Source organism: Oncorhynchus kisutch, linkage group LG26 (genome assembly GCF_002021735.2).
Source record: "Oncorhynchus kisutch isolate 150728-3 linkage group LG26, Okis_V2, whole genome shotgun sequence".
Taxonomy (NCBI): Eukaryota; Metazoa; Chordata; class Actinopteri; order Salmoniformes; family Salmonidae; genus Oncorhynchus; species Oncorhynchus kisutch.
Genome location: NC_034199.2, coordinates 37,262,135 through 37,289,447, shown reverse-complemented (window position 1 = coordinate 37,289,447; position 27,313 = coordinate 37,262,135). Strand labels below are relative to the sequence as shown.

The 27,313-nt window shown below is 44.6% G+C and overlaps 1 protein-coding gene across 1 annotated transcript in view; it reads left to right on the top strand.

The window, feature by feature from the left end:
• Positions 1–27,313, top strand: part of LOC109871245 (integrin beta-5) — an 87,824-nt gene that overhangs the window by 18,331 nt on the left and 42,180 nt on the right. The window contains exon 10 of the mRNA XM_020462055.2: positions 11,074–11,503. Coding sequence (XP_020317644.1) covers positions 11,074–11,503 — 430 coding nt within the window. The remainder of the gene's footprint in view (positions 1–11,073; positions 11,504–27,313) is intronic.

The window sequence follows — 27,313 nt, the reverse complement described above, 5'->3', positions numbered from 1 at the left end:
ATAATGTCAGGGGACGTGGGATCACTGCACATCTTAATCGCTTTGAATTCTGCACTGTTTAAATGTTCAAATCTTGAGTCTCCTCTAAAATCAGATTTTTAGGACAGAAAATATTTTTTACTTCTCTGAAATCGCAAGTCACAAAAATAAAGAATATTCTGCAACACCATGGGCCAAAACGTTATTTGTATGTCATTTTATTGTTGGTGCATTGTTGGTTAAGGGCTTGTAAGTAAGCATTTCACCTCAAGGTCTGTACCTGTTGTATTCGGCACATGTTACAAATAACATTTTATTCGATATATTGGCCTCAATTAGAGATTTAATCTATTGAAACTCTTAACGTGGGGCTACTTTGCGCCAACACGCAGAGGTCCGACCCTGTGGAATTGTTCTTCCCAAAGCCCCAGTGTCTCCCTCACTCCCTTACTGATTCCTTATTTGTCTTAATTGAATGTTGGGATGGGGAGTCAGGGACTGGCGATTGGGGCTGAATGAATAATGGTAGTGAATGAGGGGAATCCCATCTCTCTATTGCCAGGGTGATGGGTCTTGTGGAATTGTTCTTCCTAAAGCCCCAGTGTCTCCCTCACTGATTCTTATTTGTCTTAATTGAATGTGGGGATGGCGGCTGAATGAATAATGTTAGTGAATGGGGGGGAATCACATCTCTCTATGGCCAGGGTGATGGGTTTAACTCTGTCTTTTGTTCTGCAGTGGGGAAATTTGCTGTGCAGGCCTCTGAGTGCCAATCTGTCCTCCTAAAGAGAACATGAAGCAGCCGAAAGCCCAGGGGCTCGTTACCAATGCATCTATCCTCGATTCCTCTACTCGCCTCCTTCTCAAATCGCATTGGAGGAGATGCTCTAGGCTCCCTCCCCTCTGACCTTGTCCTCCATTGCCTTTTGAGAAGGAGGCGAGGAAAGAGGACATGAGGAATCAAAGAAAAACGTATTGGGAAAGTGTCCCAGGTGTCAGTCACATGGTATCTGTCCCAGATGGCACCCTATTCCCTATGTAGCGCACTACTTTTCACCACGGCCCATAGTGCTCTGGTTAAAAGTAGTGCCATTTATAGGTAATACGGGTAATACGGTGCCATTTGGGACATAACCAGGGTCTCTTGCTGCAGCCTCGCTGCGGGGCCTGATGCTGCATGTCAATGTCCTCACAACAAGAGTTTGTTGGTGAAACCAGAGGCGATGGAAGAACAAAGATCACATGGTAACAGACGTGTGTTAGCCCCAGTGTAGAAAGTTAAGTCCATATCCTATTTAAGGCAACACTCTCTCAAACCCTGAAGAATACTAAATATGTCCCATACGTACAAACAGATTAGGCTGTTAAGACTACACCAACACACTCCCTGTCTATCAGGCTCTGTCTCTCAGGGAGTATGTTGTTGAATGCCACGGTGAAGGAGACAAAGTACAGTCTAGAGGCATTTTAATCACATACTGCAGGACATTTCTCCTTAGTAACAATGATCTCTCAAATGTGAAGACAACTTCTTCAGGGTTAGGAGAATCTAATAGAATTTACCACATATAATTTTGTCTTGAAATTCACAGAGTACTATCAAATGTCATTGTCAAAGATGAGAATAGTTTTCCCCTGAGTAAAGGAGATTGTCCTGCTGGGCTACCGTTTACAACATAAAAATTAGTGTGTTTTGGCAGCCAGCGTATCACAGCTGTATCAACTTTTGCTCATGCATGCAAGCACATACACCGCATCTGCTCCCCCCCCCACACACACTTAATTTCTCTCAACCTCTGAGCTAACAGGCCAACTGTGTTACGCAGTCAACTCTTTCATTGAGACAGACTCAATGAAAGAATCATCTGCTGCTCCCTCCACTCCACTTCTCTATTCCAGCCCTCTCTCCCAATCACAGCAGTGATGTCCTGTGATTTACAGATGGCGCTGACAGATATGGCAGCTCTGCTTCTAGCTCCTAAGCAACTTTGCTTAGGAGCAATTTTATTTTTTTGTGTCATTTCTTACATTATTAGCCCAGAATTTGTTTTGTGTTATTACATCCAGCCAGAAATAACTTTTGGATATCATAGCAGCGGTAACTCACCAGCATTACGACCAGGAGTGCGACTTTCCTGAGTTGGATCCTTTGTTCGTACCCCGCAGGGCAATTGAACTTGTTCCAGAGGCTGCTCCGAAACACCGCTGGCGGGGGAGATGTATTCGGAGTGGACTTCTAGTCCGACTCGAGAGGCATGCACACCATCCACCACTTTCAAGTATATTACTCGCTGGTGTTGAGTCTCTGGATAATAAAGTGGATGACCTCAGGGTGAGGATCTCTTTTCAGAGAGACATCAGGGATTGTGGCATACTCTGTTAGACGGGAACATGGCTCTCTCGGGATGTACTGTCCCTGTCCATACAGCCATCTGGGTTCTCAGTACATCGCGCAGACAGGAATAAATAACTCTCCGGGAAGAAGAAAGGAGGGGTGTATGTTTCATGATTAACTACTCATGGTGTGATCGTGATAACGTACAGAAACTCAAGTCCTTCTGTTCACCCGCCCTATAATACCTCACATTCAAATGCTGACCGTATTACCTCCCAAGAGAATTCTCTTCGGTTATAGTCACAGCCGTGTATATTCCCCCTCAAGCCGATACCACGACGGCCACACTACACTGGATTTTATGTAAACTGGCAACCACATATCCTGAGGATGCATTTGTTATAGCTGGGGATTTTAACAAAGCAAATTTGAGGAAAATGCTACCGAAGTTCTACCAACATCTTGACTGTAGTACTCACTCTGGTAAAACATTGGACCACTGCTACTCAACTTTTAGAAAATGCCTACAAGGCCCTCTCCTGCCCTCCCTTCCTATAGGCAGAAACTCAAACAGGAGGTACCTGTGCTAAGGTCTATTCAACGCTGGTCTGACCAATCGGAATCCATGCTTAAATATTTTTTCCATCACACACACTGGGATATGTTCCGGTAGCCTCTAAGAATAACATTGACGGATACAGTGACTGAGTTCATCAGGAAGTGTATAGGGGATGTTGTACCCACTGTGACTATTAAAACCTACCCAAACCAGAAACTGTGGATAGATGGCAGCATTCGCACAAAACTGAAAGCGCGAACCGCTGCATTTAACCATCGCAAGGTGACTGGGAATATGGCCAAATACAAACAGTGTAGTTATTCCCTCCGTAAGGCAATCAAACAGACAAAACGTCAGTGCAGAGACACAAAGTGGAGTCACAATTCAACAACATCACGGACTACAAAGGGAAAACCAGCCACGTTGCGGACAGATGTCTTGCTTCCGGACAAGCTAAACTCCTTCTTCGCCCGCTTTGAGGATAACACAATGGACTGTGGGCTCTCCTTGTCTGTGTCCGACGTGAGTGAGACATTTAAGCATGTTAACCCTCGCAAAGCTGCGGCATCCCTACCCTACGGACATATTCAATTAATCCCTATCCCAGTCTGCTGTCCCCACATGCTTTAAGATTGGCACCATTGTTCCTGTTCCCAAGAAAGCCAATGTAATTGAACTAAATGACTATACTGTAGCTCTCACTTCTGTCATCATGAAGTGCTTTGACAGACTAGTCAAGGATCATATTACCTCCACCCTAACTGTCACCCTTGACCCACTTCAATTTTCTTACCGCCCCAATAGGTCCACAGACGATACAATCGCCATCACACTGCCCTATCCCATCTGGACAAGAGGAATACTTATGTGAGAATGCTGTTCATCGACTAGAGCTCAGCATTTAACACCATAGTACCTTCCAAACTCATCATTAAGCTGGAGTCCCTGGTTCTTGACCCTACCTTGTGCAACTGGGTCCTGGACTTCCTGACAGGCCACCCCCAGGTGGTGAGGGTAGGAAACAACATCTCCACTGCGCTGATCCTCAACACTGGGGCCCCACAAGGGTGCGTTCTCAGCCCCCTCCTGTTCACCCACGACTGCGTGGCCATTCACACCTCCAACTCAGGTGTGCAGACGACACAATAGTGGTAGGCTCGATTGCCAACAGCGACGAGACAGCCTTCAGGGAGGAAGTGAGGGCCCTCGGAGTGTGGTGTCAGGAAAATAACGTCTCACTCAATGTCAGGAAAACAAAATAGATGATCATGGACTTCAGGGAACAGCAAAGGGAGCACCCCCTATCCAGATCGACGTGACAGCAGTGGAGAAGGTGGAAAGTTTTTCACACTGCCTTATCCCATCTAGACAAGAGGAATACCTATGTAAGAATGCTGTTCATTGACTATAGCTCAGCATTCAACACCATATTACCCTCCATGCTCATCATTAAGCTTGGGGCCCTGGGCCTGAACCCCGCCCTGTGCAACTGGGTCCTGGACTTCCTGACGGGTCGACCCCCAGGTGGTGAAGGTAGGAAACAACACCTCCACTTCGCTGATCCTCAACACTGGGGCCCCACAAGGGTGCGTGCCTAGCCCCCTCTTGTACTCCCTGTTCACCCATGACTGCATGGCCTGGCACGTCTCAAACGCAACAGAAGTAGGCCTGATTACCAACAATGACGAGACCGCTTACAGGGAAGAGGGGAGTGCCCTGGGAGACTGGTGCCAGGAAAATAAATAACCTCTCACTCAACGTCAACAAAACAAAGGAGCTGATCGTGGACAGGAAACATCAGAGGGAGCACACCCCTATCCACATCGATGGGACCGCAGTGGAGAAGGTTGAAAGCTTTAAGTTCCTTGGCGTACACATCACTGATGATCTGAAATGGTCCACCCACACAGAGTGGTGAAGAAGGCGCAACAGTGCCTCTTCAAACTCAGGAGGCTGAAGACATTTGACTTGGCCCCTAAAACCCTCACAAACTTTTAGAGATGCACAATTGAGAGCATCCTGTCGGGCTGTATCACCACCTAGTACGGAAACTGCACCGCCCGCAGTGGCAGGGCTCTCCATAGGGTGGTGTAGTCTGCCAAACGCATCACCGGGGCAAACTACCTGCTCTCCAGGACTGAAAACAGCTCTTATCTCAACGCCACCAGACCTGTTAAATAGCCATCACTAGCCGGCTTCCACCCGGTTAAGCAATCCTGCACCTTAGAGGCTGATGCCCTATATATAGTTGAAGTCAGACGTTTCATACACCTTAGACAAATACATTTAAACTCAGTTTTTCACAATTCCTGACATTTAATCCAAGTAAAACTTCCCTGTCGTAGGTCAGTTCGGATCACCACTTTATTTTAAGAATGTGAAATGTCAGAATAATAGTAGAGAATTATTTATTTCAGCTTTTATTTCTTTCATCACATTCCCAGTGGGTGGGGAATTTTACAAACAATCAATTAGTATTTGGTAGCATTGCCTTTAAATAGTTTAATTTGGGTCAAACGTTTCGGGTAGCCTTTCACAAGCTTCACACAATTTCTCCTGACAGAGCTGGTGTAACTGAGTCAGGTTTGTAGTCCTCCTTGCTCCCACATGCTTTTTCAGTTCTGTCCACAAATATCTATAGGATTGAGGTCAGGGCTTTGTGATGGCCACTCCAATACCTTGACTTTGTTGTCATTAAGCCGTTTTGCCACAACTTTCAAAGTATGCTTGGGGTCATTGTCCATTTGGAAGACCTATTTGCGACAAAGCTTGAACTTCCTGACTGATGTTGCTTCAATTTATCCATATAAGTTTCCATCGTCATGATGCCATCTATTTTGTGAAGTGTACCAGTCCCTCCTGTAGCATAGCACCCCCACAACATGATGCTGCCACCCCCGTGCTTCACAGTTGGGATGGTGTTCTTCGGCTTGCAAGCCTCCCCCTTTTTCCTCCAAACATAACGCTGGTCATTATGGCCAAACAGTTCTATTTTTGTTTCATCATACCAGAGGACATTTCTCCAAAAGTACAATCTTTGTCCCCATGTGCAGTTAATACAGGTATTGAGTGGAGAACAGGGGGGCTTCTTAAAGAAAAACTAACAGGTCTGTGAGCCGGAATTCCTACTGGTTGGTAGGTGATCAAATACTTATGTCATGCAATAAAATGCAAATTAATTACTTAAAAATCATACAATGTGATTTTCTCGATTTTTGTTTTAGATTCCATCTCTCACAGTTGAAGTGTACCTATGATAAAAATTACAGACCTCTACATGCTTTGTAAGTAGGAAACACTGCCAATTTTGCAGGTTATCAAATACTCCCCACGGTATATATTTCCATTCTTTTACTTTTAGATGTGTGTGTATTGTGAATTGTTTTTAGATACTACTGCACTGTTAGAATACTACTGCACTGTTGGAGCTAGGAACACAAGCATTTCGCTACAGCCATAATAACATCTGCTAAATATGTGTATGTGACCAATAGACTTTGATTTGATTTGGTTCCGTCTTTTTACTCCAGCAGCTTTATCTCATAGCTACTAGTTTCCCTAATGAGCCAGTGTTTGAATGAGCTAAGTTCCTCGTGACTCACATGTCCCCTAAATCTCATTACCTCGTTAGAAAGAGGACTAGCTGTAGTGGACGAGGAAGAGAGACGGGCCGACAGACTTTCCATGTGTTATGCTGTAGTGGACGAGGTAGAGGGACTGGCTGACAGGTCTTCCATGTGTTGCACTGTAGTGGACGAGGTAGGGGACTGGCTGACAGGTCTTCCATGTTGTGTTATGCTGTAGTGGACGAGGTAGAGGGACTGGCTGACAGGTCTTCCATGTGTTGCACTGTAGTGGACGAGGTAGGGGACTGGCTGACAGGTCTTCCATGTTGTGTTATGTTGTAGTGGACGAGGTAGAGGGACTGGCTGACAGGTCTTCCATGTTGTGTTATGCTGTAGTGGACGAGGTAGAGGGACTGGCTGACAGGTCTTCCATGTTGTGTTATGCTGTAGTGGACGAGGTAGAGGGACTGGCTGACAGGTCTTCCATGTTGTGTTATGCTGTAGTGGATGAGGTAGAGGGACTGGCTGACAGGTCTTCCATGTTGTGTTATGCTGTAGTGGACGAGGTAGAGGGACTGGCTGACAGGTCTTCCATGTTGTGTTATGCTGTAGTGGACGAGGTAGAGGGACTGGCTGACAGGTCTTCCATGTTGTGTTATGCTGTAGTGGACGAGGTAGAGGGACTGGCTGACAGGTCTTCCATGTTGTGTTAAATGCAGTAATATCTAGCAAGTAATCTAACAATTTCCCAACAACTACCACTACCACACACAAATCTAAAGGAGTGAACAAGAATATGTACATATAAATATATGGATGAACGATGGTCTACAGCCATGTCTCAGGGTTAGAGGAACTGGAGAAAGAAGATATAGCCAAGGAAACCCAGAGGAAGAGAGATGAGATCATGTATCCGAGTGACAGGGCTCTGCTCTGTCCCCAAAAGACTCAGATCTGTGCGTTACGTGTGGAGCTGAAGCCAACATCAACACAGCCCTAACGGCCAAGTGTTTGGCTTTGGGGCTGCAGTCCAAGAGGCTGTGGGCGTTAGTCTTTGATGGGAGCTGAACTCTTCACATCTTCACATCCCACGGCCCCTCAGGTCTCCTGCAGACTGGTGGAGTGCTCCTTCCCTGATCTGGATCCACTGGGATGCGGATGAGTGGCTCCCAAAGATGGCGCCGTACTGGATGGCCGCCGTTTTGCAAGCTCCTCTTTCCTCTATTCCTCCATTCTACTGGCTACTAGTCATTCAATAATAAGATGGATGACCTCCGATCGTGGATTTGCTACCAACGGGACTCTCAAAACTGCATTATTCTTTGCTTTTAAAAAACATGGGTGTCGGACAAGATACTCCCCCATGGCTATTTAACTCAATGGATTCTCCATTCATCGGGAGGACAGGACAGTGGAGTCGGGGAAAATGGATGGAGGGGGGGTTCCTCTACATATCACCAACTGGTGTGATAACTCCAGCGTGGTGGAAGTGTCAACCCACTGTTCACCTGTCTTGGAATACCTGATGGTCAAATGCTGACCCTTCTACCTCACGAGGGAGTTTTTAGTTGTTATCATGACTTGCATACATTTCACCTCAGGACAAGAAAAATAACAAGCTGGCACTTAATGAACTGTACAAGGCTGTAAACAAGCAAGAACCTGCATCCAGAGGCTGCCGGCGATTTTAATTCCGCATCACTGGGACTAGTGATGCCCAACTTCCATCAATACATCTCCAACGCCACTAGGGGCGATAAAGTCCTAGACCACTGTTATTCTACCCATAAGCAAGCATACAAGGCCCTCCCTCGTCCGGCATTCGGCAATTCAGATCATGACTCCCTACTCCTGCTTGCTGTTTACAAGCAGAAACTCAAACAGGAAGTACCCGTGACTCGCTCCGTTGAGGAATGATCACCAGAATCTGAGATTATCCTAAAGGACTGCTTTGCTACCGCTGATTGGAATATGTTTAGAGTTATATGTTTAATATGTTTAATGTTTAGATAACATTGACATGCTAACCACCTCTGTCACCAGCTTCATTAGAAAGTGTATTGGCGACGTTGTCCCCACGGTGAGGATTCGCTGCTTCACCCATTAAAAGCCCTGGATTAACCCAGAGGTTGGCGGTAAACTAAAGGACAGGGCTACCAGACAGAGCCATCGTAGACAACCCTGAGGCTAAGGCCGAGGGCAGAAATAAGTACAAGAAGTCCCGTTATGACCTCCGCAAAGTCATCAAACGTGAGAAAGGACAATATAGGAATAAGGTGGATTCATACTACACAGCCTCCGGCGCCCACCGCATGTGGCAAGGGCTACAGTCCACTACAGTCCATTACAAAGGAAGACGACTGTATGCACGCGTGGACAACAACAACATCGTGCCGGGTGTGAGGACCATCACTGACTTAGAGGATTGGGTGATCTCGCTCTCTGTGGATGATGTGAGGAAGGTCTTTAAACAGGTCAACACTTACAAGCTAGCAAGCATATTCATGGTGATTTTCAACCTGTTTATCTTATATCCTGTTGCCTAGTCACCTTACCCTTATACATATCTACCTCCATCACCCCTGAACATTGTAAATATGGTATTGGAACTGACCCTGTATATAGTATGCTTACTCCTATACATATCTACCTCCATCACCCCTGAACATTGTAAATATGGTATTGGAACTGACCCTGTATATAGTATGCTTACTCCTAAACATATCTACCTCATCACTCCAGTATTCCTGCACATTGTAAATATGGTATTGGAACTGACCCTGTATAATACAGTATGCTTACTTACTTACTGTGTTCTTCATATTTTTTTTTTTTCCGGTCTTGATTGTTAGGTTTTGAGTTTGCAAGAAAGTCTTTTCACTGTACTTAAACGTTGAGTGAACCTTCTCAGGCAAGTCATTGCACTTCTTCTAGTGCTGCATGTGTTACTCTCATATTGTTGGCCATATTGTGTAGATTAGTTTTCCTCCTTGCTGAACTTTGGTGATTAAAGGAACCATGCTTATCCAGAGATATGTTGTGGTTGAACGTATTGAAAAGTCAACCACATTTCTTATGAGTTCTATTAGACGTTATTGAAGTCGGTCCTCATTTGTTTTGTTTTGTCTGTTTGTTTCGTTTGGCCTCTGGCACTTTAGAACACAGTCCAAGGTTTCATGGAAGGTGATGATATGAAACTGACATGCATTCTGTCGTTTTGTAGATTTCTGGTAATATTTATTTAACCGGGGGAATTCACGCCAGTATCCCATCTAAATGGAATGAAACCACAAAGATTAACATTCTGCCTCATCTACAACAGGCAGTGTGTGGATGGTAGCTGTGCAGTTCAACTACACATTCACGGACACACACACACTGGAGATGTTTGCTGTGCAGTTCAGCTACATACACACACTAGAGATGGTTGCTGTGGCAGTTGAGGTACAGAGAGACAAACACTAACCCTGCACAGTAACAGTTCATGTTGAGACAGGCCATGCTAAAGGGAGGATGGTGTTTCTGTCTTGTTCAGACTTAGAGCAATCAAATGGATGGAGGTCCTGTTCTGTCTGTTTCATCTGCTCAAATTGGCTGATTAATCAACTGTTATTTATTTTATTTTACCTTTATTTAACTAGGCAAGTCAGTTAAGAACAAATTCTTATTTTCAATGACGGCCTAGGAACAGTGTGTTAACTGCCTTGTTCAGGGGCAGAACGACAGATCTGACTCAGCCACATCAACTCTTCTCTGAACTCTATCCGCCCTCTCTCTCTTTATCATGCTCTTCCCTTTCCCAGTGTGTGTCTCTGTCTCAGTGTATGTCTCTGTCTCAGTGTGTGTCTCTGTCTCGGTGTGTGTCTCTGTGTTGGTGTGTGTCTCTGTCTCAGTGTGTGTCTCTGTCTCAGTGTGTGTCTCTGTCTCAGTGTGTGTCTCTGTCTCAGTGTGTGTCTCTGTCTCAGTGTGTGTCTCTGTCTCGGTGTGTGTCTCTGTCTCGGTGTGTGTCTCTGTCTCGGTGTGTGTCTCTGTCTCGGTGTGTGTCTCTGTCTCGGTGTGTGTCTCTGTCTCGGTGTGTGTCTCTGTCTCGGTGTGTGTCTCTGTCTCGGTATGTGTCTCTGTCTCGGTGTGTGTCTCTGTCTCGGTGTGTGTCTCTGTCTCAGTGTGTGTCTCTGTCTCTGTCTCTGTCTCAGTGTGTGTCTCTGTCTCAGTGTGTGTCTCTGTCTCAGTGTGTGTCTCTGTCTCAGTGTGTGTCTCTGTCTCAGTGTGTGTCTCTGTCTCAATGTGTGTCTCTGTCTCAGTGTGTGTCTCTGTGTTGGTGTGTGTCTGAGTTAATTAAGTCCACATGTATAAAAAACAGCTTGCAGGTCATATGTAATACACAGTCCTGTCCCAGCTAAGCCTAATGAAAGCAGAATAGGTTCTGAGTCATATGGAGGAAGATAATAAAAATGTAATGGTTCCAGGTCAAGGTGGCCATTTTTAAAAATCCACTTATGAATAATAATCACTATTACATTGTTTTTTGTAAGGCCCAACTCCTTGATTGAGAAGTGTTCTCAAATTGTGGCACATTTGTTTTCTCTAGTCCAGTCCATAAACTGACCCTGTTGTACTGTTCTTCTTTCTTCCAGGTGTCCTTCGACGTGAGTATAGACGCCAGAGGCTGCCCCGCCCCAGGTACCCAGCAGAGTTTCACCATCAAGCCTGTGGGCTTCAAGGATCGTCTGGAGGTGTCTGTGGACTACCGCTGTGCATGTGGCTGCACCGATCAGACCCAGGCTAACAGTACCCACTGCAGCTCCATTGGACAGTACACCTGTGGTATCTGCCGCTGTGACCCGGGCTACCTGGGTGCCCGCTGTGAGTGCCAGGAGGGTGAGGCTGGCAGCATGTACCTGAGCGCCTGCAGGCAGGCTGAGGGGATGCAGATATGTGGTGGGAGAGGGGAGTGCAGCTGTAACCAGTGCCTCTGCTATGAGTCAGAGTTCGGGAAGATCTACGGGACCTTCTGCGAGTGTGACGACTTCTCCTGCGCTCGACACAAGGGCATCCTCTGCTCGGGTATGTGTGCATGTATTACAAAGGAAATTAGTAGCCTGACAAACAGTAGTGCTTCATACAGTACTTGATATATGTGCAGATAGAAACCCTGAACAAACCTTCCAAGAGCCTTACATGTGTGGTTATTTAGGGTGTGTCTAAGTTGGCTTGTGCTTTCATGTTGATGCAGAGTTAATGTTTTACTATCATATCTTTCTCTGGGCTGTGTTTTCTTGGCTTTAACACTGAGTGCTCTAGAACCCAGGAGAGTTGTGGTGGGTGTGTGCAGGATTCAGGAATACTTTCTACTACCAGAACCAGAGCTGAAAGATCCATTTTGTGTTCCGTTCTTAACAAAACTATTCTCCTCCATCCACCAACATTCTCCTCATCTTTCTTTCATTATTTTTGTTCCCCAGAGCATAAATGTACTCTTTTAATTTAAAGATGCATGCCCTGATGTCAACCACAAATTATGTCAAATGTTCTCCATCCTGAAGGTCCTGCTTAAAGCCCATGCATTAGATGTCTGTTACGCTGGTCAGCAGGCAGGCAGGGTTGCTAGCTGGGCGTATAACTGACTGAGTGACACACTAAACAGGCTGTCCTATTACGATTCCCAGAACATCAGGTCCATTCCAAGCAGCCTCTGTGCATTTTGGGTCGAGACCTGCTGGATGTTGGCCCAGGCCCCCTGGTTTACCAAATCACAGAGAGAGCTTTGTAACAGAGGCCTCGCTCAGTGCTTTGTGTATTCCCAAATACTGTGGGGGTTATACCCAGTTAAAGTGCCTTGTTTAATTTATTCAGCAGAGGCGAATACACAATGGCCATTTGTTGATTGTCGGTCGGACCATAAGCAGGCCCTCTAGGTAGCATGTAAACTGGGATGGGTGGGGGGGTTATTTAAATGTTAACAGTCCAGTACGCTCTGTGGTCCCCCACACTCTCTCTCTCTGTCGCTCTCTCTCTCACACACACACACACACACACACACACACACACACACACACACACACACACACACACACACACTCACACTTCTCCTCCTCTCTGTTCATGGTTCTCAATCTATGAGTTAATGAGTTCCAAATGATTCAGAATGATAGTCCTCTCCCACACTTCTCTGGCATGGTTACTTAATCGCTGAAGAGTATAAACACTAAACAATGTTGTAAAAATATTCTGTGTCCCAGCACTGGTCTCCTAAACCCACAGATGGTAATGGGAAGGTTCTGCCTGCTCTGTAGCGAGTCCCATTCCCCTCCTGTTAAATGCTTTAAAACAGCATTGTACACGGTTTAGATTTGTTAATACTGCGCTGATAAAAGCTAATTTGCTAAGTTGTGCTGTGTAGTGTTGAGAAAAGCACGCTGGTTTGGATTGAACTGCAGTAGGATCCAGACTGATTAACTGCTAAAAGGCATTCGGCTTGAGGAAATAAATTGGTGCGGTGACCTGGATGGGTTCTCTTTTCTAGCTCAAAGCATTTTAATTCTGCCAGCCTTTGCATCATTACAGCGAGGTCTGGAAGTCATCTGGAAGGGAATCTTGTTGTTTTTGAAACAGTACTGCACCACCTTATCAGTATAATGGAGCAGTGGGTACCAGCTTTATTGATCTGACACCGCTATTTGGGCAGAACTCACCTGTGTCAGTATTGAACATTAAATAGGTATTTGTAGGAACCACTGTTAGTGTTTTTTTTTAAGTGGCAGGCAGCCTAGTGGTTAGAGTGTTGTGCCGGTAACCGAAAGGTTGTCAGCTCGGGGATTCGATCTAGCAAGGTAAAAATCCGTCGTTCTGCCCCTGAACAAGGCAGTTAACCCACTGTTCCTAGGTTGTCATTGTAAATAAGAATGTGTTCTTAAGTGACTTGCCTAGTTAAATAAAAGGTTGAAATAGTATTGATGAATGAGTGTTCGCAGGTGACGGGCTCTTTCTTAAATATCTTAAAATCTCTCAAATCAAATTTGATTTGTAACGTGCCGAATACAACAGATGTAGATCTTATCGTGAAATGCTTATTTAGAAGCCCTTGCAGTTCAAGAAATAGAGTTATATATTTACTAAATAAACTAAAGTAAAATCAAAATGTAACACAAAAAAATTACCATAACAATAATGAGGCTAAATGCAGGGGGTACCGGTACCGAGTCAATGTGCGGGAGTACAGGTTAGTCGAGGTCATTTGTAAAGTGACTATGCATAGATAATAAACAGCGAGAAACCCAGCCTGAAACTCCAAACAGCAAGCAATGCAGGTGTAGAAGCATGGTGGCTTGGGAAAACCACCCTAGAAAGGCCTGAACCTAGGAAGAAACCAGGCTATGAGGGGTGGCCAGTCCTCTTCTGGCTGTGCCGGGTGGAAATGATAACAGAACATGCCCAAGGTGTTCAAATGTTCATAGATGACCAGCAGGGTCAAATAATAATAATCAAAGTGGTTGTAGAGGGTGCAACAGGTCAGCACCTCAGGAGTAAATGTCAGTTGGCCTTTCATAGCCAATCATTCAGAGTATCTCTACTGCTGCTGCTGTCTCTAGAGAGTTGAAACAGCAGATCTGGGACATGGTAGCACGTCTGGTGAACAGGTCAGGGTTCCACAGCCACAGGCAGGACAATAGCACGACCAGGTGGACTGGGGAGAGAAAGGAGTCATCAGGCCAGGTAGCCCTGAGGCATCGTCCTAGGGCTGTGAGTGAGTGAGTGATTCAATCTTAGTCCTGTATTGACGCTTTGCTTGTTTGATATTTCATCTGAGGGCATAGCGAGATTTCTTAAAAGCGTCCGAATTAGTGTCCCGCTCCTTGAAAACGTCAGCTTTAGCCTTTAGCTCGGTGCGGATGTTGCCTGTAATCCATGGCTTATGGTTGGGATATGTACGTACTGTCACAGAGGGGATGATGTCATCGATGCACTTATTGATGAAGCCGGTGACTGAGGTGGTATACTCCTCAGTGGCATTGGATGAATCCCTGGAACATATTTCAGTCTGTGCTAGCAAAACAGTCCTGTAGTGTAGCATCCGCATCATCTGACTATTTCCATATTGAGCGAGTCACTGGTATGTCCGGCTTTAGTTTTTGCTTGTAAGCAGGAATCAGGAGGATTTAATTATGGTCAGATTTGCCAAATGGAGGGTGAGAGAAAGTGACTCGTTTTTTCCCCCTCTGGTTGCATGTGACATGCTGGTAGAAAAGGAGGTAAAACGGATGTAAGGTTGCCTGCAATAAAGTCCCCGGCCACTAGGAGTGCCGCTTCTGGATGAACATTTTCTTGTTTGCTTATGGCCTTATACAGCTCGGTGAGTGCTGTCTTCGTGCCAGCATCGGTTTGTGGTGGTAAATAGATGGCTACGAATAATACAAATAAGAACTCTCTTGGTAGATAGTGTGGTCTACAGCTTATCATAAGCTACTCTACCTTAGGCGGGCAATACCTTGAGACTTCTTTAATATTAGACATTGTGCAAGAGCAGTTATTGACAAATAGACACACACCTCCGCCACTCGTCTTATTAGATTTAGCTGCTCTGTCCTGCCGATGCACGGAGAAGCCAGCCAGCTTCGTTTAGCCATGTCTCGGTGAAACATAAGATATTACAGGTTTTAATGTCACGTTGGTAGGATAGTCTTAATCGTAGATCGTCCAGTTTTTTTTACAATGATTGCACGTTGGCCAATAATAGTGGTGGTTTACCTACTCATCTTCAAATTCTTACAATGCACCCCGCCCTCCTCCCCCTTTTTCTCCGTCTTTTGCTGTTCGGATTTACAGAAGCTATTTTCGGTCATAAGAGACGGTACTGTAGCAACAACAGTATGTACAAAATGAGTAACAAACAATGCAAAAAAATACCACAGTTGGATAGGAGCCTTTAAAACGGCAGCCTTCCCCCTCAGCGCCTCTCCAATTCTTTGAGATTAGTGCAATGAAGACGAGGAGATTAGGAAAGGACAGAGTTTAGACCATTGAGAAAGGGCGAATGACACCAGCATACTTGCCCTCCTCAGGGTTTAGACCTACAGTAGGCTGTGGGGGTCAGGGGTTAGAGAGCAGACCTACAGGAGGATGTGTAGGTCAGGGTTTAGAGGGCAGACTTACAGGTGGCCAAGCGGATCGAGTTAGCAGCCAGGACTACATTAGGAAGGAGAAGCAGCTCTGCCTCTCTAGGGCCTAGAACATCTTCCCTCTCTTTGACTCTTCCCTGCATCACTCCCTACGTTTGATGTGACTACTGTGTCACTGGGCCAAAAGGCATGCCAGGACCAGGCCAAAACTCCTTCCTACAAGGGGATTGGTTCCTGCTTACTCAATAAAAGACAGATGTGGAGTGAGACAGGAGGGAGCCCAGTTGTACCATAGTAGTTTTTTAAACAAATGTTTTACTGCATTTTTAAAAACAAAGATACTTGACTCTGCCAACCTGTTCCATCTTCTATTTGTGTTTCTGGAATATTGTTATAAACAGTAATTGAGCTTTTACCTACATTTCATTATCTATTGTCACTGTAAAGTGACTTTTCATGATTCTGGTTTATGTTTTTGGATATGGTGTTTCCTTCTGCTCCTGGATAGCCTCTTGATGTTGTTTGCCCTGGCCGTCTCCAAGTAGAGTGTGAGTGAGGATGACAGTCTGGCGTAGGCCAGGCACGCTCCACACCCAGCGGTTGCTTTTGTCATGTCTGTGCTGCCTGGTGCTGGTGCTTTGGGGATGCAAGGTAGTGCCAAGCCAAACCTCCATAGTGCCTAGCCGCCTACACAGTTGTGCTTTCTGGCCAGTGACTGTCAGCTCAAAACACCTGAACCAATTACACCCACATAAAACCCATTATTCAATCAACTGGTGTATGCAATGTAGTTGGCAATGGTTCAATGAAATATTTCAAGGACTTTGCATGAATGGAAGATTTGAGTTGGTAGGGGTGGTTCAGGTGAGGTGTGTGTGGAGATGTTTATTCACAAAGTTCCACCTTAACCTCTGATAGGATAAAGGGAATTTTCACAATATTTATGTACGGAACAAAGTTCACCTTGTGATACTGAGCACACACAAGAATATCTTATGACTGTGCAAGGACAGCCCTGTTGTTTGTAAGTGGCCTGTAGAACGGGGGTCAGGTCAGGGGCATTAATCTGCCTCTAAAGACAGGAGCAACGATGGGGCAGGGGTGGTGTCAGTACCCTCTTGTGGGGCCACGCTGTGGCGTGTGTGTGTTGGTTCTGCTCATCTGTGCTCTCGAGACTAATGGTCTATGTATTTCTCTGTATTCACATGCAATCTAACCTTGGTGTCTTCTGAGGCCTGTGCTGAGTCTGTCAGGATACTGAAGTGTAGACTAGAGGTCGACCAATTATGATTTTTCCGATTATAAATAATTATAAATAATGAAACATATTAAATTTCGTTTAAATAATGCAAAAACAAAGTGTTGGAGAAGAATGTAAAAGTGCAATATGTGCCATGTAACTTTTAAGTTCCTTGCTCAGAACATGAGAACACATTCCTTTTAACATGAGTCTTCAATATTCCCAGGTAAGACGTTTTAGGTTGTAGTTGTTATAGGAATTATAGGACTATTTCTCTCTATACCATTTGTATTTCATTAACCTTTGACTATTGGATGTTCTTATAGGCACTTTAGTATTGCCAGTGTAACAGTATAGCTTCCGTCCCTCTCCTCACTCCTACCTGGGCTCGAACCAGGAACACATAGACAACAGCCACCGTCGAAGCAGCGTTTTACCCATGCAGAGCAAGGGGAATAACTACTCCAAGTCTCAGAGCGAGTGACGTTTGAAACGCTATTAGCGCGCATCCCGCTAACTACCTAGCCATTTAACATTGGTTACACCAGCCTAATCTCAGGAGTTGATGGGCTTGAAGTCATAAACAGCGCAATGCTTGAAGCACAGCGATGAGCTGCTGGCAAAACGCACGAAAGTGCTGTTTGAATGAATGCTTATGAGCCTGCTGCTGCCAACCATCGCTCAGTCAGACTGCTCTATCAAATCATAGACTTAATTATAACATAATAACACACAGAAATACGAGCCTTAGGTCATTAAGGTCGAATCCGGAAACTATCATCTCGAAAACAAGACGTTTTCGAGAACGTAACCGTTCTGTATTTTATATAACGGGTGGCATTCATAAGTCTAAATATTCCTGTTAAATTGCACAACCTTCAATGTTATGTCATAATGACATAAAATTCTGGCAAATTAGGCGGCCCAAACTGTTGCATATACACCGACTCTGCGTGCAATGAACGCAAGAGAAGTGACACAATTTCACCTGGTTAATATTAACTGCTAACTTGGATTTCTTTTAGCTAAATATGCAGGTTTAAAAATATATACTACTGTGTATTGATTTTAAGAAAGGCATTGATGTTTATGGTTAGGTACACATTGGAGCAACGATATGCGCCGCATCGATTATATGCAACGCAGGACACGCTAGATAAACTAGTAATATCATCAACCATGTGTTGTTAACTAGTGATTATTATTGATTGATTGTTCTTTACAAGAGGTTTATTGCTAGCTAGCAACTTTCCTTGGCTTCTTACTGCATTCGCGTAACAGGCAGGCTCCTCGTGGAGTGCAATGAGAGGCAGGTGGTTAGTGTTGGACTAGTTAACTGTAAGGTTGCAAGATTGAATCCCCGAGCTGACAAGGTGTGTGTGTGTGTGTGTGTGTGTGTGTGTGTGTGTGTGTGTGTGTGTGTGTGTGTGTGTGTGTGTGTGTGTGTGTGTGTGTGTGTGTGTGTGTGTGTGTGTGTGTGTGTGTGTGTGTGTGTAAAATAGACGCCAAGAGAGAGTTAAAAGATGTTCATTGAGGCAATGGTAAACTTTCTTTTCTTCTTTCTGTGCATGCATGGATCAGCTAAATCTGTGTGTGAAAACCATCGGCTGCTTTTGACCAGGCCTGTCTCAGTAAACCTAGACGTTGTAGTCTTCTGCTCTGTCACATCTACAGCAGGTTCTCAGTAACAATCTAACTGCTCAATAGCACCAAATGCCAGGAATAGCTTGGCTTCGTTTCCAGACTTTCCAGACCGCAAACCCTTTCGCTCCATAAATCTGCAGCCTCAGAGTCTTGTAGAAGCTGGCTGGAGATGGAGGACAAACAGTAAATGGGAACATGTGTTTATTTGTCTGTTAGTGTGTGTGCGCGCGAGTGCGCCTGTGTGTGACTCTCTGCCTGGCACGACCGTGACTGTGCCTTATTGAAATGAGAGCATCTGGCCAACTTCCAATCCCTCTCTGACATGGTTAGCCTATTTGAAAAAATTGTTATCATAGCTTGTAACTAGTCCAATGTTTGCAAAACATTTAGCACACACAAGCACTTTGGTTTTATTGCTTGATGTGTACAAATGAGACACCCTTTATCCTACAGCTTCTCCTATTCTCCTCAGCCAGACACTTCCAGAGCTTTGTTCTAAGGAACTATCTGCAAAAACAGGATTCTGAGATCAAATTGTATTTGTCTCATGCGCCGAGTACAACAGGTATTACCGGGAAATGCTGACTTACAAGCCCTTAACCAACAATGCCGTTTTAAGAAACGATTTACTAAATAAACTAAAGTTCTGAATCCTTATTGTTTTGAATGGTGTCAACAATTTGTATGTTGTATTGTTTTGAACTTAACATGAATTTGGGTATTTAGAGTACTATAAAAGTAAAGAATATTGAACGGAGGCTATTTCAACACAAATGCACATAGAACCTGCCTAGTTAAATATAAAATAAAATAACCTTATAGTCCCAAGCTCTATTACAAAGACTACAGACATGCTAAACACCATATTTGGGGTAGTGCCAGAGGCATAAGGGGTACAGTAAGATCCAATAACCCATAGGCAGAGAGGTAGCACTTTGGGTTTTATCTACCTGCCTAGGGACTACTGTTAAATTAGCTGGCTGGCTAAATCCGGCACATTCACAGAAAGTGTTAATATGTATTGTCAGGTTGCAGTAATGCTGTCTAATCTAATCTGTATGAAAAGCCTTCAGCAATATTTTTTTATTTTACCTTTATTTAACTAGGCAAGTCAGTTAAGAACAAATTCTAATTTTCAATGACGGCCTAGGAACAGTGGGTTAACTGCCTGTTCAGGGGCAGAAATATACAGTGGGATTAGTGTGGTAGTCCAAAAAGAACAGAACTAACTGGAACGAAGCTAATACCAGTACTCAAGATGTCCCAATCACCATCATGATTTGTAACTCCTGCTAATACCAACTGTAGCACCTACTCTTTCTGTAGTAGTAGTAGTAGTAGTCGTCTGATTTCATTCAATCACTTTTGTTTTTGATGGAACATAGTTTGAGCAGGATCTGAGGTTCTACAAGGCTGAAGCAGAAGTTCATTAAACATTTTGGCACAGCAGTGGAGTCAATTAGTGCTTTATTTGTTGTAAATTGAACACACAGCAATTAGTAGGCAATCTGTTCTGGGTTAATGCTTGACAACATGTAAACTACAGAGCTCAGCAAAGAGCTATGAGCACAAACATGCCTAACATATTGCTGTACGTATGCGTGTGTTTGATCATTTTGTCCCTTACCCAGTGTCTCCGTCCCCTCTCCCTTGCTAGGCCCCTGAAACTCCCTCGTCCCCTCACAACCCCCCTCAAATCTGACTGAACCTGACCAGGATAAAGACCCATACTCCCTTAGGATTGTTGTTTCTCCACTCTCTCCTTTAACTATAGACACAATAGAAGCCACTCTCCTCCCGTGCCTGCTGTGTTTGGGGCTGGTCTTGCCTCTTAGAAATACTTCAAATACAAGGATCTCCCTCTCAACCCCCCGTGCCTGTCATGTAATAAAGAACCCCAAAAGCACTGCAGGTGTTGCTGCTGGAAACCTACAGCTCTCTCTCTCTCTCTGCACCATCCGGGTGTATTTGATGAGTGGTACTCCAAGACTTGCACCCAAAATGACACTGTATTCCCTATGTAGTGCACTACTTTTGACCAGGGCCCAGACACAACCCAAGAATCATGTGCTGCTTAGAGTAGAGTCTCTCTGAAATATGCAGTGAAAATTGACACAGGAAAAGGGGCCAGATCTCTTCTCAGAGCTTCTCTTTAGTCCATTGTCCTGCTTTAGTAGGTAGAGGGTGTTACGGCTCTCGTTGGGAGAAAGAGTCCAAGGCGCAGCGTGGTAGGCGTACATCGTCTTTTTATTGATGACACCAAAAAACAAAATAACAACGACAAAAAACAAAATCGACCAGTTCCATCAGGCACAGACACTAAACAGAAAATAAGATCCACAACTGAAAGTGGGGAAAAGGGCTACCTAAGTATGATCCCCAATCAGAGACAATGATCGACAACGATAGACAGCTGCCTCTGGTTGGGAACCACACTCGGCCAAAAACAAAAATAGAGAACATAGAATGCCCACCCAAATCACGCCCTGACCTAACCAAACATAGAGAATAACAAGGATCTCTAAGGTCAGGGCGTGACAGAGGGTTAACCGCTGCTGCAGGCCCACGCTGTACACATCAAACACTGTGGCCCACAGTTTTTGGACAGACAGGAAACAGAATAGTGTAGTTTTAGGACAGACAGGCAGCGGAATAGTGTAGTTTTAGGACAAAAAGGCAGCAGAATAGTGCAGTTTTTGGACTGACTGGTGGCAGAATAGTGTAGTTATAGGACAGAACGGGGGCAGAATAGTGTAGTTATAGGACAGAACTGAAGCAGAATAGTGTAGTTATAGGACAGACCGGAAGCAGAATAGTGTATTTATATCATTCCAAACCATCACACTCCTCCTTTTCTCTGGATATATGTAATTTTACTACAAATGGCTGTCATGACTACCTCTTTGTAGATACTTGTATGCAGTGTGATTACCTTGGCTATCAAAGGGCATTGTTATTATCATGATATCGGCTATTCCTACTGTACATTATTTGTTAGATAGAGCTCTGGGCAGGTTGCCAATAACTTTTAATAAGTGTGAGTGTACAAAACATTAGTAGCACTCCCTTTTGCCTTCATAACAGCCTCAATTTGTCTGGGCTGGACTCTACAAGACTCAACAGGGATGCTGGCCGATGTTGACTCCAGTGCTTCCCACAGTTGTGTTAAGTTGGCTGGACGGCCTTTGTGTGGTGGACCATTCTTGATACACGTGGGAAACTGTTGAGTGTTAAAAACCCAGCAGTGTTGCAGTTCTTGACACACTCAAACCGGTGCGCCTGGCACCTACTACCATACCCCGTTCAAAGGCACTTAAATATTTTTTCTTGCCCATTCACCCTTTGAATGGCACATACATTGATTGTGTATCGGCTGTCTCAAGGCTTAAACATTCTTATTTAGCCTGTCTCCTCCCCTTCATCTACACTAAAGTCGATTTAAGAAGTGACATCAATAAGGGATCATAGATTTCACCTGGATTCACCTGGTCAGTCTGTCATGGAAAGAGCAGGTGTTCCCAGTGTTTTGTACACTGTATATACGTCATCTGAGGGATTTGTGTGATGATTCTAGTTGCTTGTGGTGGACTTCAAATTATGATTTCAACCCTTTCTTAGACAACGTTATTTCACGGGAGGAATTATCTTGTCACGACTTCCGCCGAAGTCGGCTCCTCTCCTTGTTTGGGCGGCGTTCGGCGGTCAACATCACCAGCTTTCTAGCCATCGCCGCTCCATTTTTCCTATTTCCATTTGTTTTGTCTTGTTCCATACACACCTGCACACTGCATACTTTTGGTTTATGTTCCGTGTTTTGGGCACGTTTATGTTCTTATGTGCTTTCCTTTTGGACCGGAATAAAAAGTGCGCCTGTTAACCCCACGCTGCTCTCCTGCACCTGACTTCGCCTCCCGTACACACGTAACATGTCTTCTATGGCATGTCACTAAACTGTCATTTGTAATACAGTATAACAGGTCACTTAACACTAGATTCACAAAACATTTGCATCTGAACAAAGTCAGTAACTTTACGTTCTCCCCAAACCTCAGGTGGGAAGAGTTTACAGTGTTTGCTTATCATTTTGTGGGGCCAACGCATGTTTTGAAAATGACGTGGCAGTATTGTGTGGCAGTATTGTGTGGCAGTATTCTGGGTGGTGCCTCAGCCCTCATAAGTCGTCGCAGGTCACAGGTTCAACCCATGGATCTGGACTCTTAAATAAAACTCTATTGCTTGGAAGAGATGAAAAACCACACCTTTGTAAATGGTGCTCTTGGAGTTCTATGGCACCTCAGATCCACAGACTCTCAGATCCACAGACTCTCAGATCCACAGACTCTCAGATCCACAGACTCTCAGATCAACAGACCCTCAGATCCTCAGACCGCCAGATCCACAGACTCTCAGACCCTCAGATCCACAGACCGCCAGATCCTCAGATCCACAGATCCTCAGGTCAGGGTTCTAGAGCCTGCTTTCAGTTTCTATTATTTATACAGATACCAGTCACTTTCTCCTAATCCCGTTTATACAGATACCAGTCACTTTCTCCTAATCCCCGTTTATACAGATACCAGTCACTTTCTCCTAATCCCCGTTTATACAGATACCAGTCACTTTCTCCTAATCCCCGTTTATATAGATACCAGTCACTTTCTCCTAATCCCCGTTTATACAGATACCAGTCACTTTCTCCTAATCTACGTTTATACAGATACCAGTCACTTTCTCCTAATCCCGTTTATACAGATACCAGTCACTTTCTCCTAATCCCCGTTTATACAGATACCAGTCACTTTCTCCTAATCCCCGTTTATACAGATACCAGTCACTTTCTCCTAATCCCCGTTTATATAGATACCAGTCACTTTCTCCTAATCCCCGTTTATACAGATACCAGTCACTTTCTCCTAATCCCCGTTTATATAGATACCAGTCACTTTCTCCTAATCCCCGTTTATACAGATACCAGTCATTTTCTCCTAATCCCCGTTTATACAGATACCAGTCACTTTCTCCTAATCCCCGTTTATACAGATACCAGTCACTTTCTCCTAATCCCCGTTTATACAGATACCAGTCACTTTCTCCTAATCCCCATTTATACATATGTAATTAAAATACTCCAGTATCCCTGCACATTGTAAATGTGGTATAGGCACGGACCCAGTATATAGCCTCCTCTTATTTATTGTGTTTGATGTGTTTTACCTGCCCATTCATGATCCTTCGGTGTTTCGGTAGATAGGGGTTCATATTGGGAGTGATGTGTTGGAACTGCACAATTAGTCAAATTCACATCGAAATCACAATATTGACAAATGCAATATTCATATCGCAAAATATCTATATCGCATGCAATATTGTGAAAGGCATCTCAGCCACTTGTAATGTCAGCTTTTATAGTTTATAATTGTTTTTCTTGTTCTTGCAGCTGCTTCCCTCACACACCAATCCCCGCCCCCTGTGACTCAAGCAGCGCAGTTCCTCCTCTACACTGTTAGATTCACAGTTGCATGCTTTTCTGTTTAGGTCAAATGCAGTCAACCAATTGTTCCAAGTAGGGTTGTGACTGTCATGGAATTTTGGATGACAGTAATTGGCCAGTCAAATGACCGCGGTCTCTGTAATAACCATTTTGAATAGCATATTTGTTTTACATTATTATAAAAATAAAAGCTAAATGTACACACATTCTCTCCTCTTCTTCGCTGACTGCATGTGTTCCCATAGAAATAGAAGGAGTAGTCCAGAGGTGTGGACTCGAGTCACATGACTTGGAGCCTCAAGAACTCCTTTGTTATGGCAAGTCTAAATAAGTTCAGGAGTTAACATGTGCATAACAAGCCACTTAAGTTGCATTTGCTCTGTGTGCAATAATAGTGTTTAGCACGATTTTTAAATGACTACCTTATCTCCTTATCTCTGCACCCCACACAATTATCTGTAAAGTCCCTCCGTTGAGTAGTGATTTTCAAACACATATTCAACCACAAAGACCAGGGAGGTTTTCCAATGCCTCGCAAAGAAGGGCACCTATTGGTAAAACAATCAAACAATCTGTGCTTCAGAGCAAAACATTTGCGTGGTTTGACTGTTGACCAATGACCAGTCATCAGCATTTGCGGGCAAACCTACGTTAATATTATCCATATAAAATGAAGTTTAGCAATGTGCTACAGACACATCTTTGCCAGAAAATTTTGGTTTTGGTTCTGTTCCTCAAATTTCGTTATTTTCCGGTTTTAACCCTTGGTTATAATTATATACCTCAGTGGTGGTACTGGCTATATGTCTAAAGGATTGTTGTAACATCACACTGCCTTCAATAATTATGGGATGAAGATGTGACATCATTTGGCAAATTAATTACAATATTTGTAGGAAGAAAAAGGAAGAAGAAAGGGGAAAAAAGCCTACAGACAGATCCTGCTTTCCATCCGATCCTGCAACCCTCTAGCATACAGGTAGACTGTATGATCCTGCAACCCTCTAGCATACAGGTAGACCGTATGATCCTGCAACCCTCTAGCATACAGGTAGACCGTATGATCCTGTAACCCCCTAGCATACAGGTAGACCGTATGATCCTGCAACCCTCTAGCATACAGGTAGACCGTATGATCCTGCAACCCTCTAGCATACAGGTAGACCGTATGATCCTGCAACCCTCTAGCATACAGGTAGACTGTATGATCCTGCAACCCTCTAGCATACAGGTAGACCGTATGATCCTGCAACCCCCTAGCATACAGGTAGACTGTATGATCCTGCAACCCTCTAGCATACAGGTAGACCGTATGATCCTGCAACCCTCTAGCATACAGGTAGACCGTATGATCCTGCAACCCTCTAGCATACAGGTAGACCGTATGATCCTGCAACCCTCTAGCATACAGGTAGACCGTATGATCCTGCAACCCCCTAGCATACAGGTAGACCGTATGATCCTGCAACCCTCTAGCATACAGGTAGACCGTATGATCCTGCAACCCTCTAGCATACAGGTAGACCGTATGATCCTGCAACCCTCTAGCATACAGGTAGACCGTATGATCCTGCAACCCCCTAGCATACAGGTAGACCGTATGATCCTGCAACCCCCTAGCATACAGGTAGACCGTATGATCCTGTAACCCCCTAGCATACAGGTAGACCGTATGATCCTGCAACCCTCTAGCATACAGGTAGACCGTATGATCCTGCAACCCCCTAGCATACAGGTAGACCGTATGATCCTGCAACCCTCTAGCATACAGGTAGACCGTATGATCCTGCAACCCTCTAGCATACAGGTAGACTGTATGATCCTGCAACCCTCTAGCATACAGGTAGACCGTATGATCCTGCAACCCTCTAGCATACAGGTAGACCGTATGATCCTGCAACCCCCTAGCATACAGGTAGACCGTATGATCCTGCAACCCCCTAGCATACAGGTGTATGATCCTGTAACCCCCTAGCATACAGGTAGACCGTATGATCCTGCAACCCCCTAGCATACAGGTAGACCGTATGATCCTGTAACCCTCTAGCATACAGGTAGACCGTATGATCCTGCAACCCTCTAGCATACAGGTAGACCGTATGATCCTGCAACCCTCTAGCATACAGGTAGACCGTATGATCCTGCAACCCTCTAGCATACAGGTAGACCGTATGATCCTGCAACCCTCTAGCATACAGGCAGACCGTATGATCCTGCAACCCTCTAGCATACAGGTAGACCGTATGATCCTGCAACTCCCTAGCATACAGGTAGACCGTATGATCCTGCAACCTCTTAGCATACAGGTAGACCGTATGATCCTGCAACCCCCTAGCATACAGGTAGACTGTATGATGCTGCAACCCCCTAGCATACAGGTGTATGATCCTGCATGATCTGAACTCCAGAGAAGTGACAGTGAAACATGATATCCCTAGTTTAAATTCATAAATATTTCACACATATTACAGAAATCTAGTGACTAAGTTTTTGCCGATGAGCACCAAAGCTTGGCTCAGCATACAAGAGGCAGCTTGTCATGGCCTGCATACTTGCTTAACACACATTTTTCTGTTGAGAACTGTGTTAGTGTTATCCTCTCAGAGAGAGAAGAAGGACGCAAATTAAGACTGGCCCATCTATCTCTGGAAGTCCAATAACTCACTGTACTGGTGTAGCAGGTAGTCTTGCGGTTAAGAGCGTTGTGCCAGTAACTGAAAAGTCTCTGGTTCTCCGAGCTGACAAGGGGAAACATCTGTCGGTGCCCTTGAGCAAGGCATTTAACCCAAATTGCTCTGGATAAGAGCATATGCTAAATAACTGAAATGTTTAAAAAATGCAAATGTACTGAACAAATGTCGGAGCAGAGTCAAATACATCATACTGTACAGCAGTGAAATACATTGTAGCTCAGTCTGCAGCATATGGGAGCAATTTGGAAGGTAGCTAGGCTATATAAAACAGGTGAATTGAGCCACCTGTGTGGTAGGGAACACTCCCTATCCACCACCACAGTACTCTGCCAGTGTCCTTGGTAACTGAGAAAGTTATGTCCCCCTATAGCTCCTTCCTGGGCCCTTGATTAGGGATATTTCAGACATTGTTTACATTTGAGCCTGTGTGTGTTTCTATGAGGATCATCGGTCGACCTTGGCAGTGCCTCTTCTACCTCTTCTGGTTTCAGGCAGTGAGCTGTTGAAGATGCATTGCCCTATGTTGCGCAGTTGAAGAAGTGTTGCGCTGTTGTAGAAGCATTGCGCTATGTTGTGCTGTTGCAGAAGCGTTGCGCTGTTGTAGAAATGGATGCTGACAGTAGAGCAGATGTTGTGCTGTTGTAGAAGCGTTGCGCTGTTGTAGAAATGGATGCTGACAGTAGAGCAGAT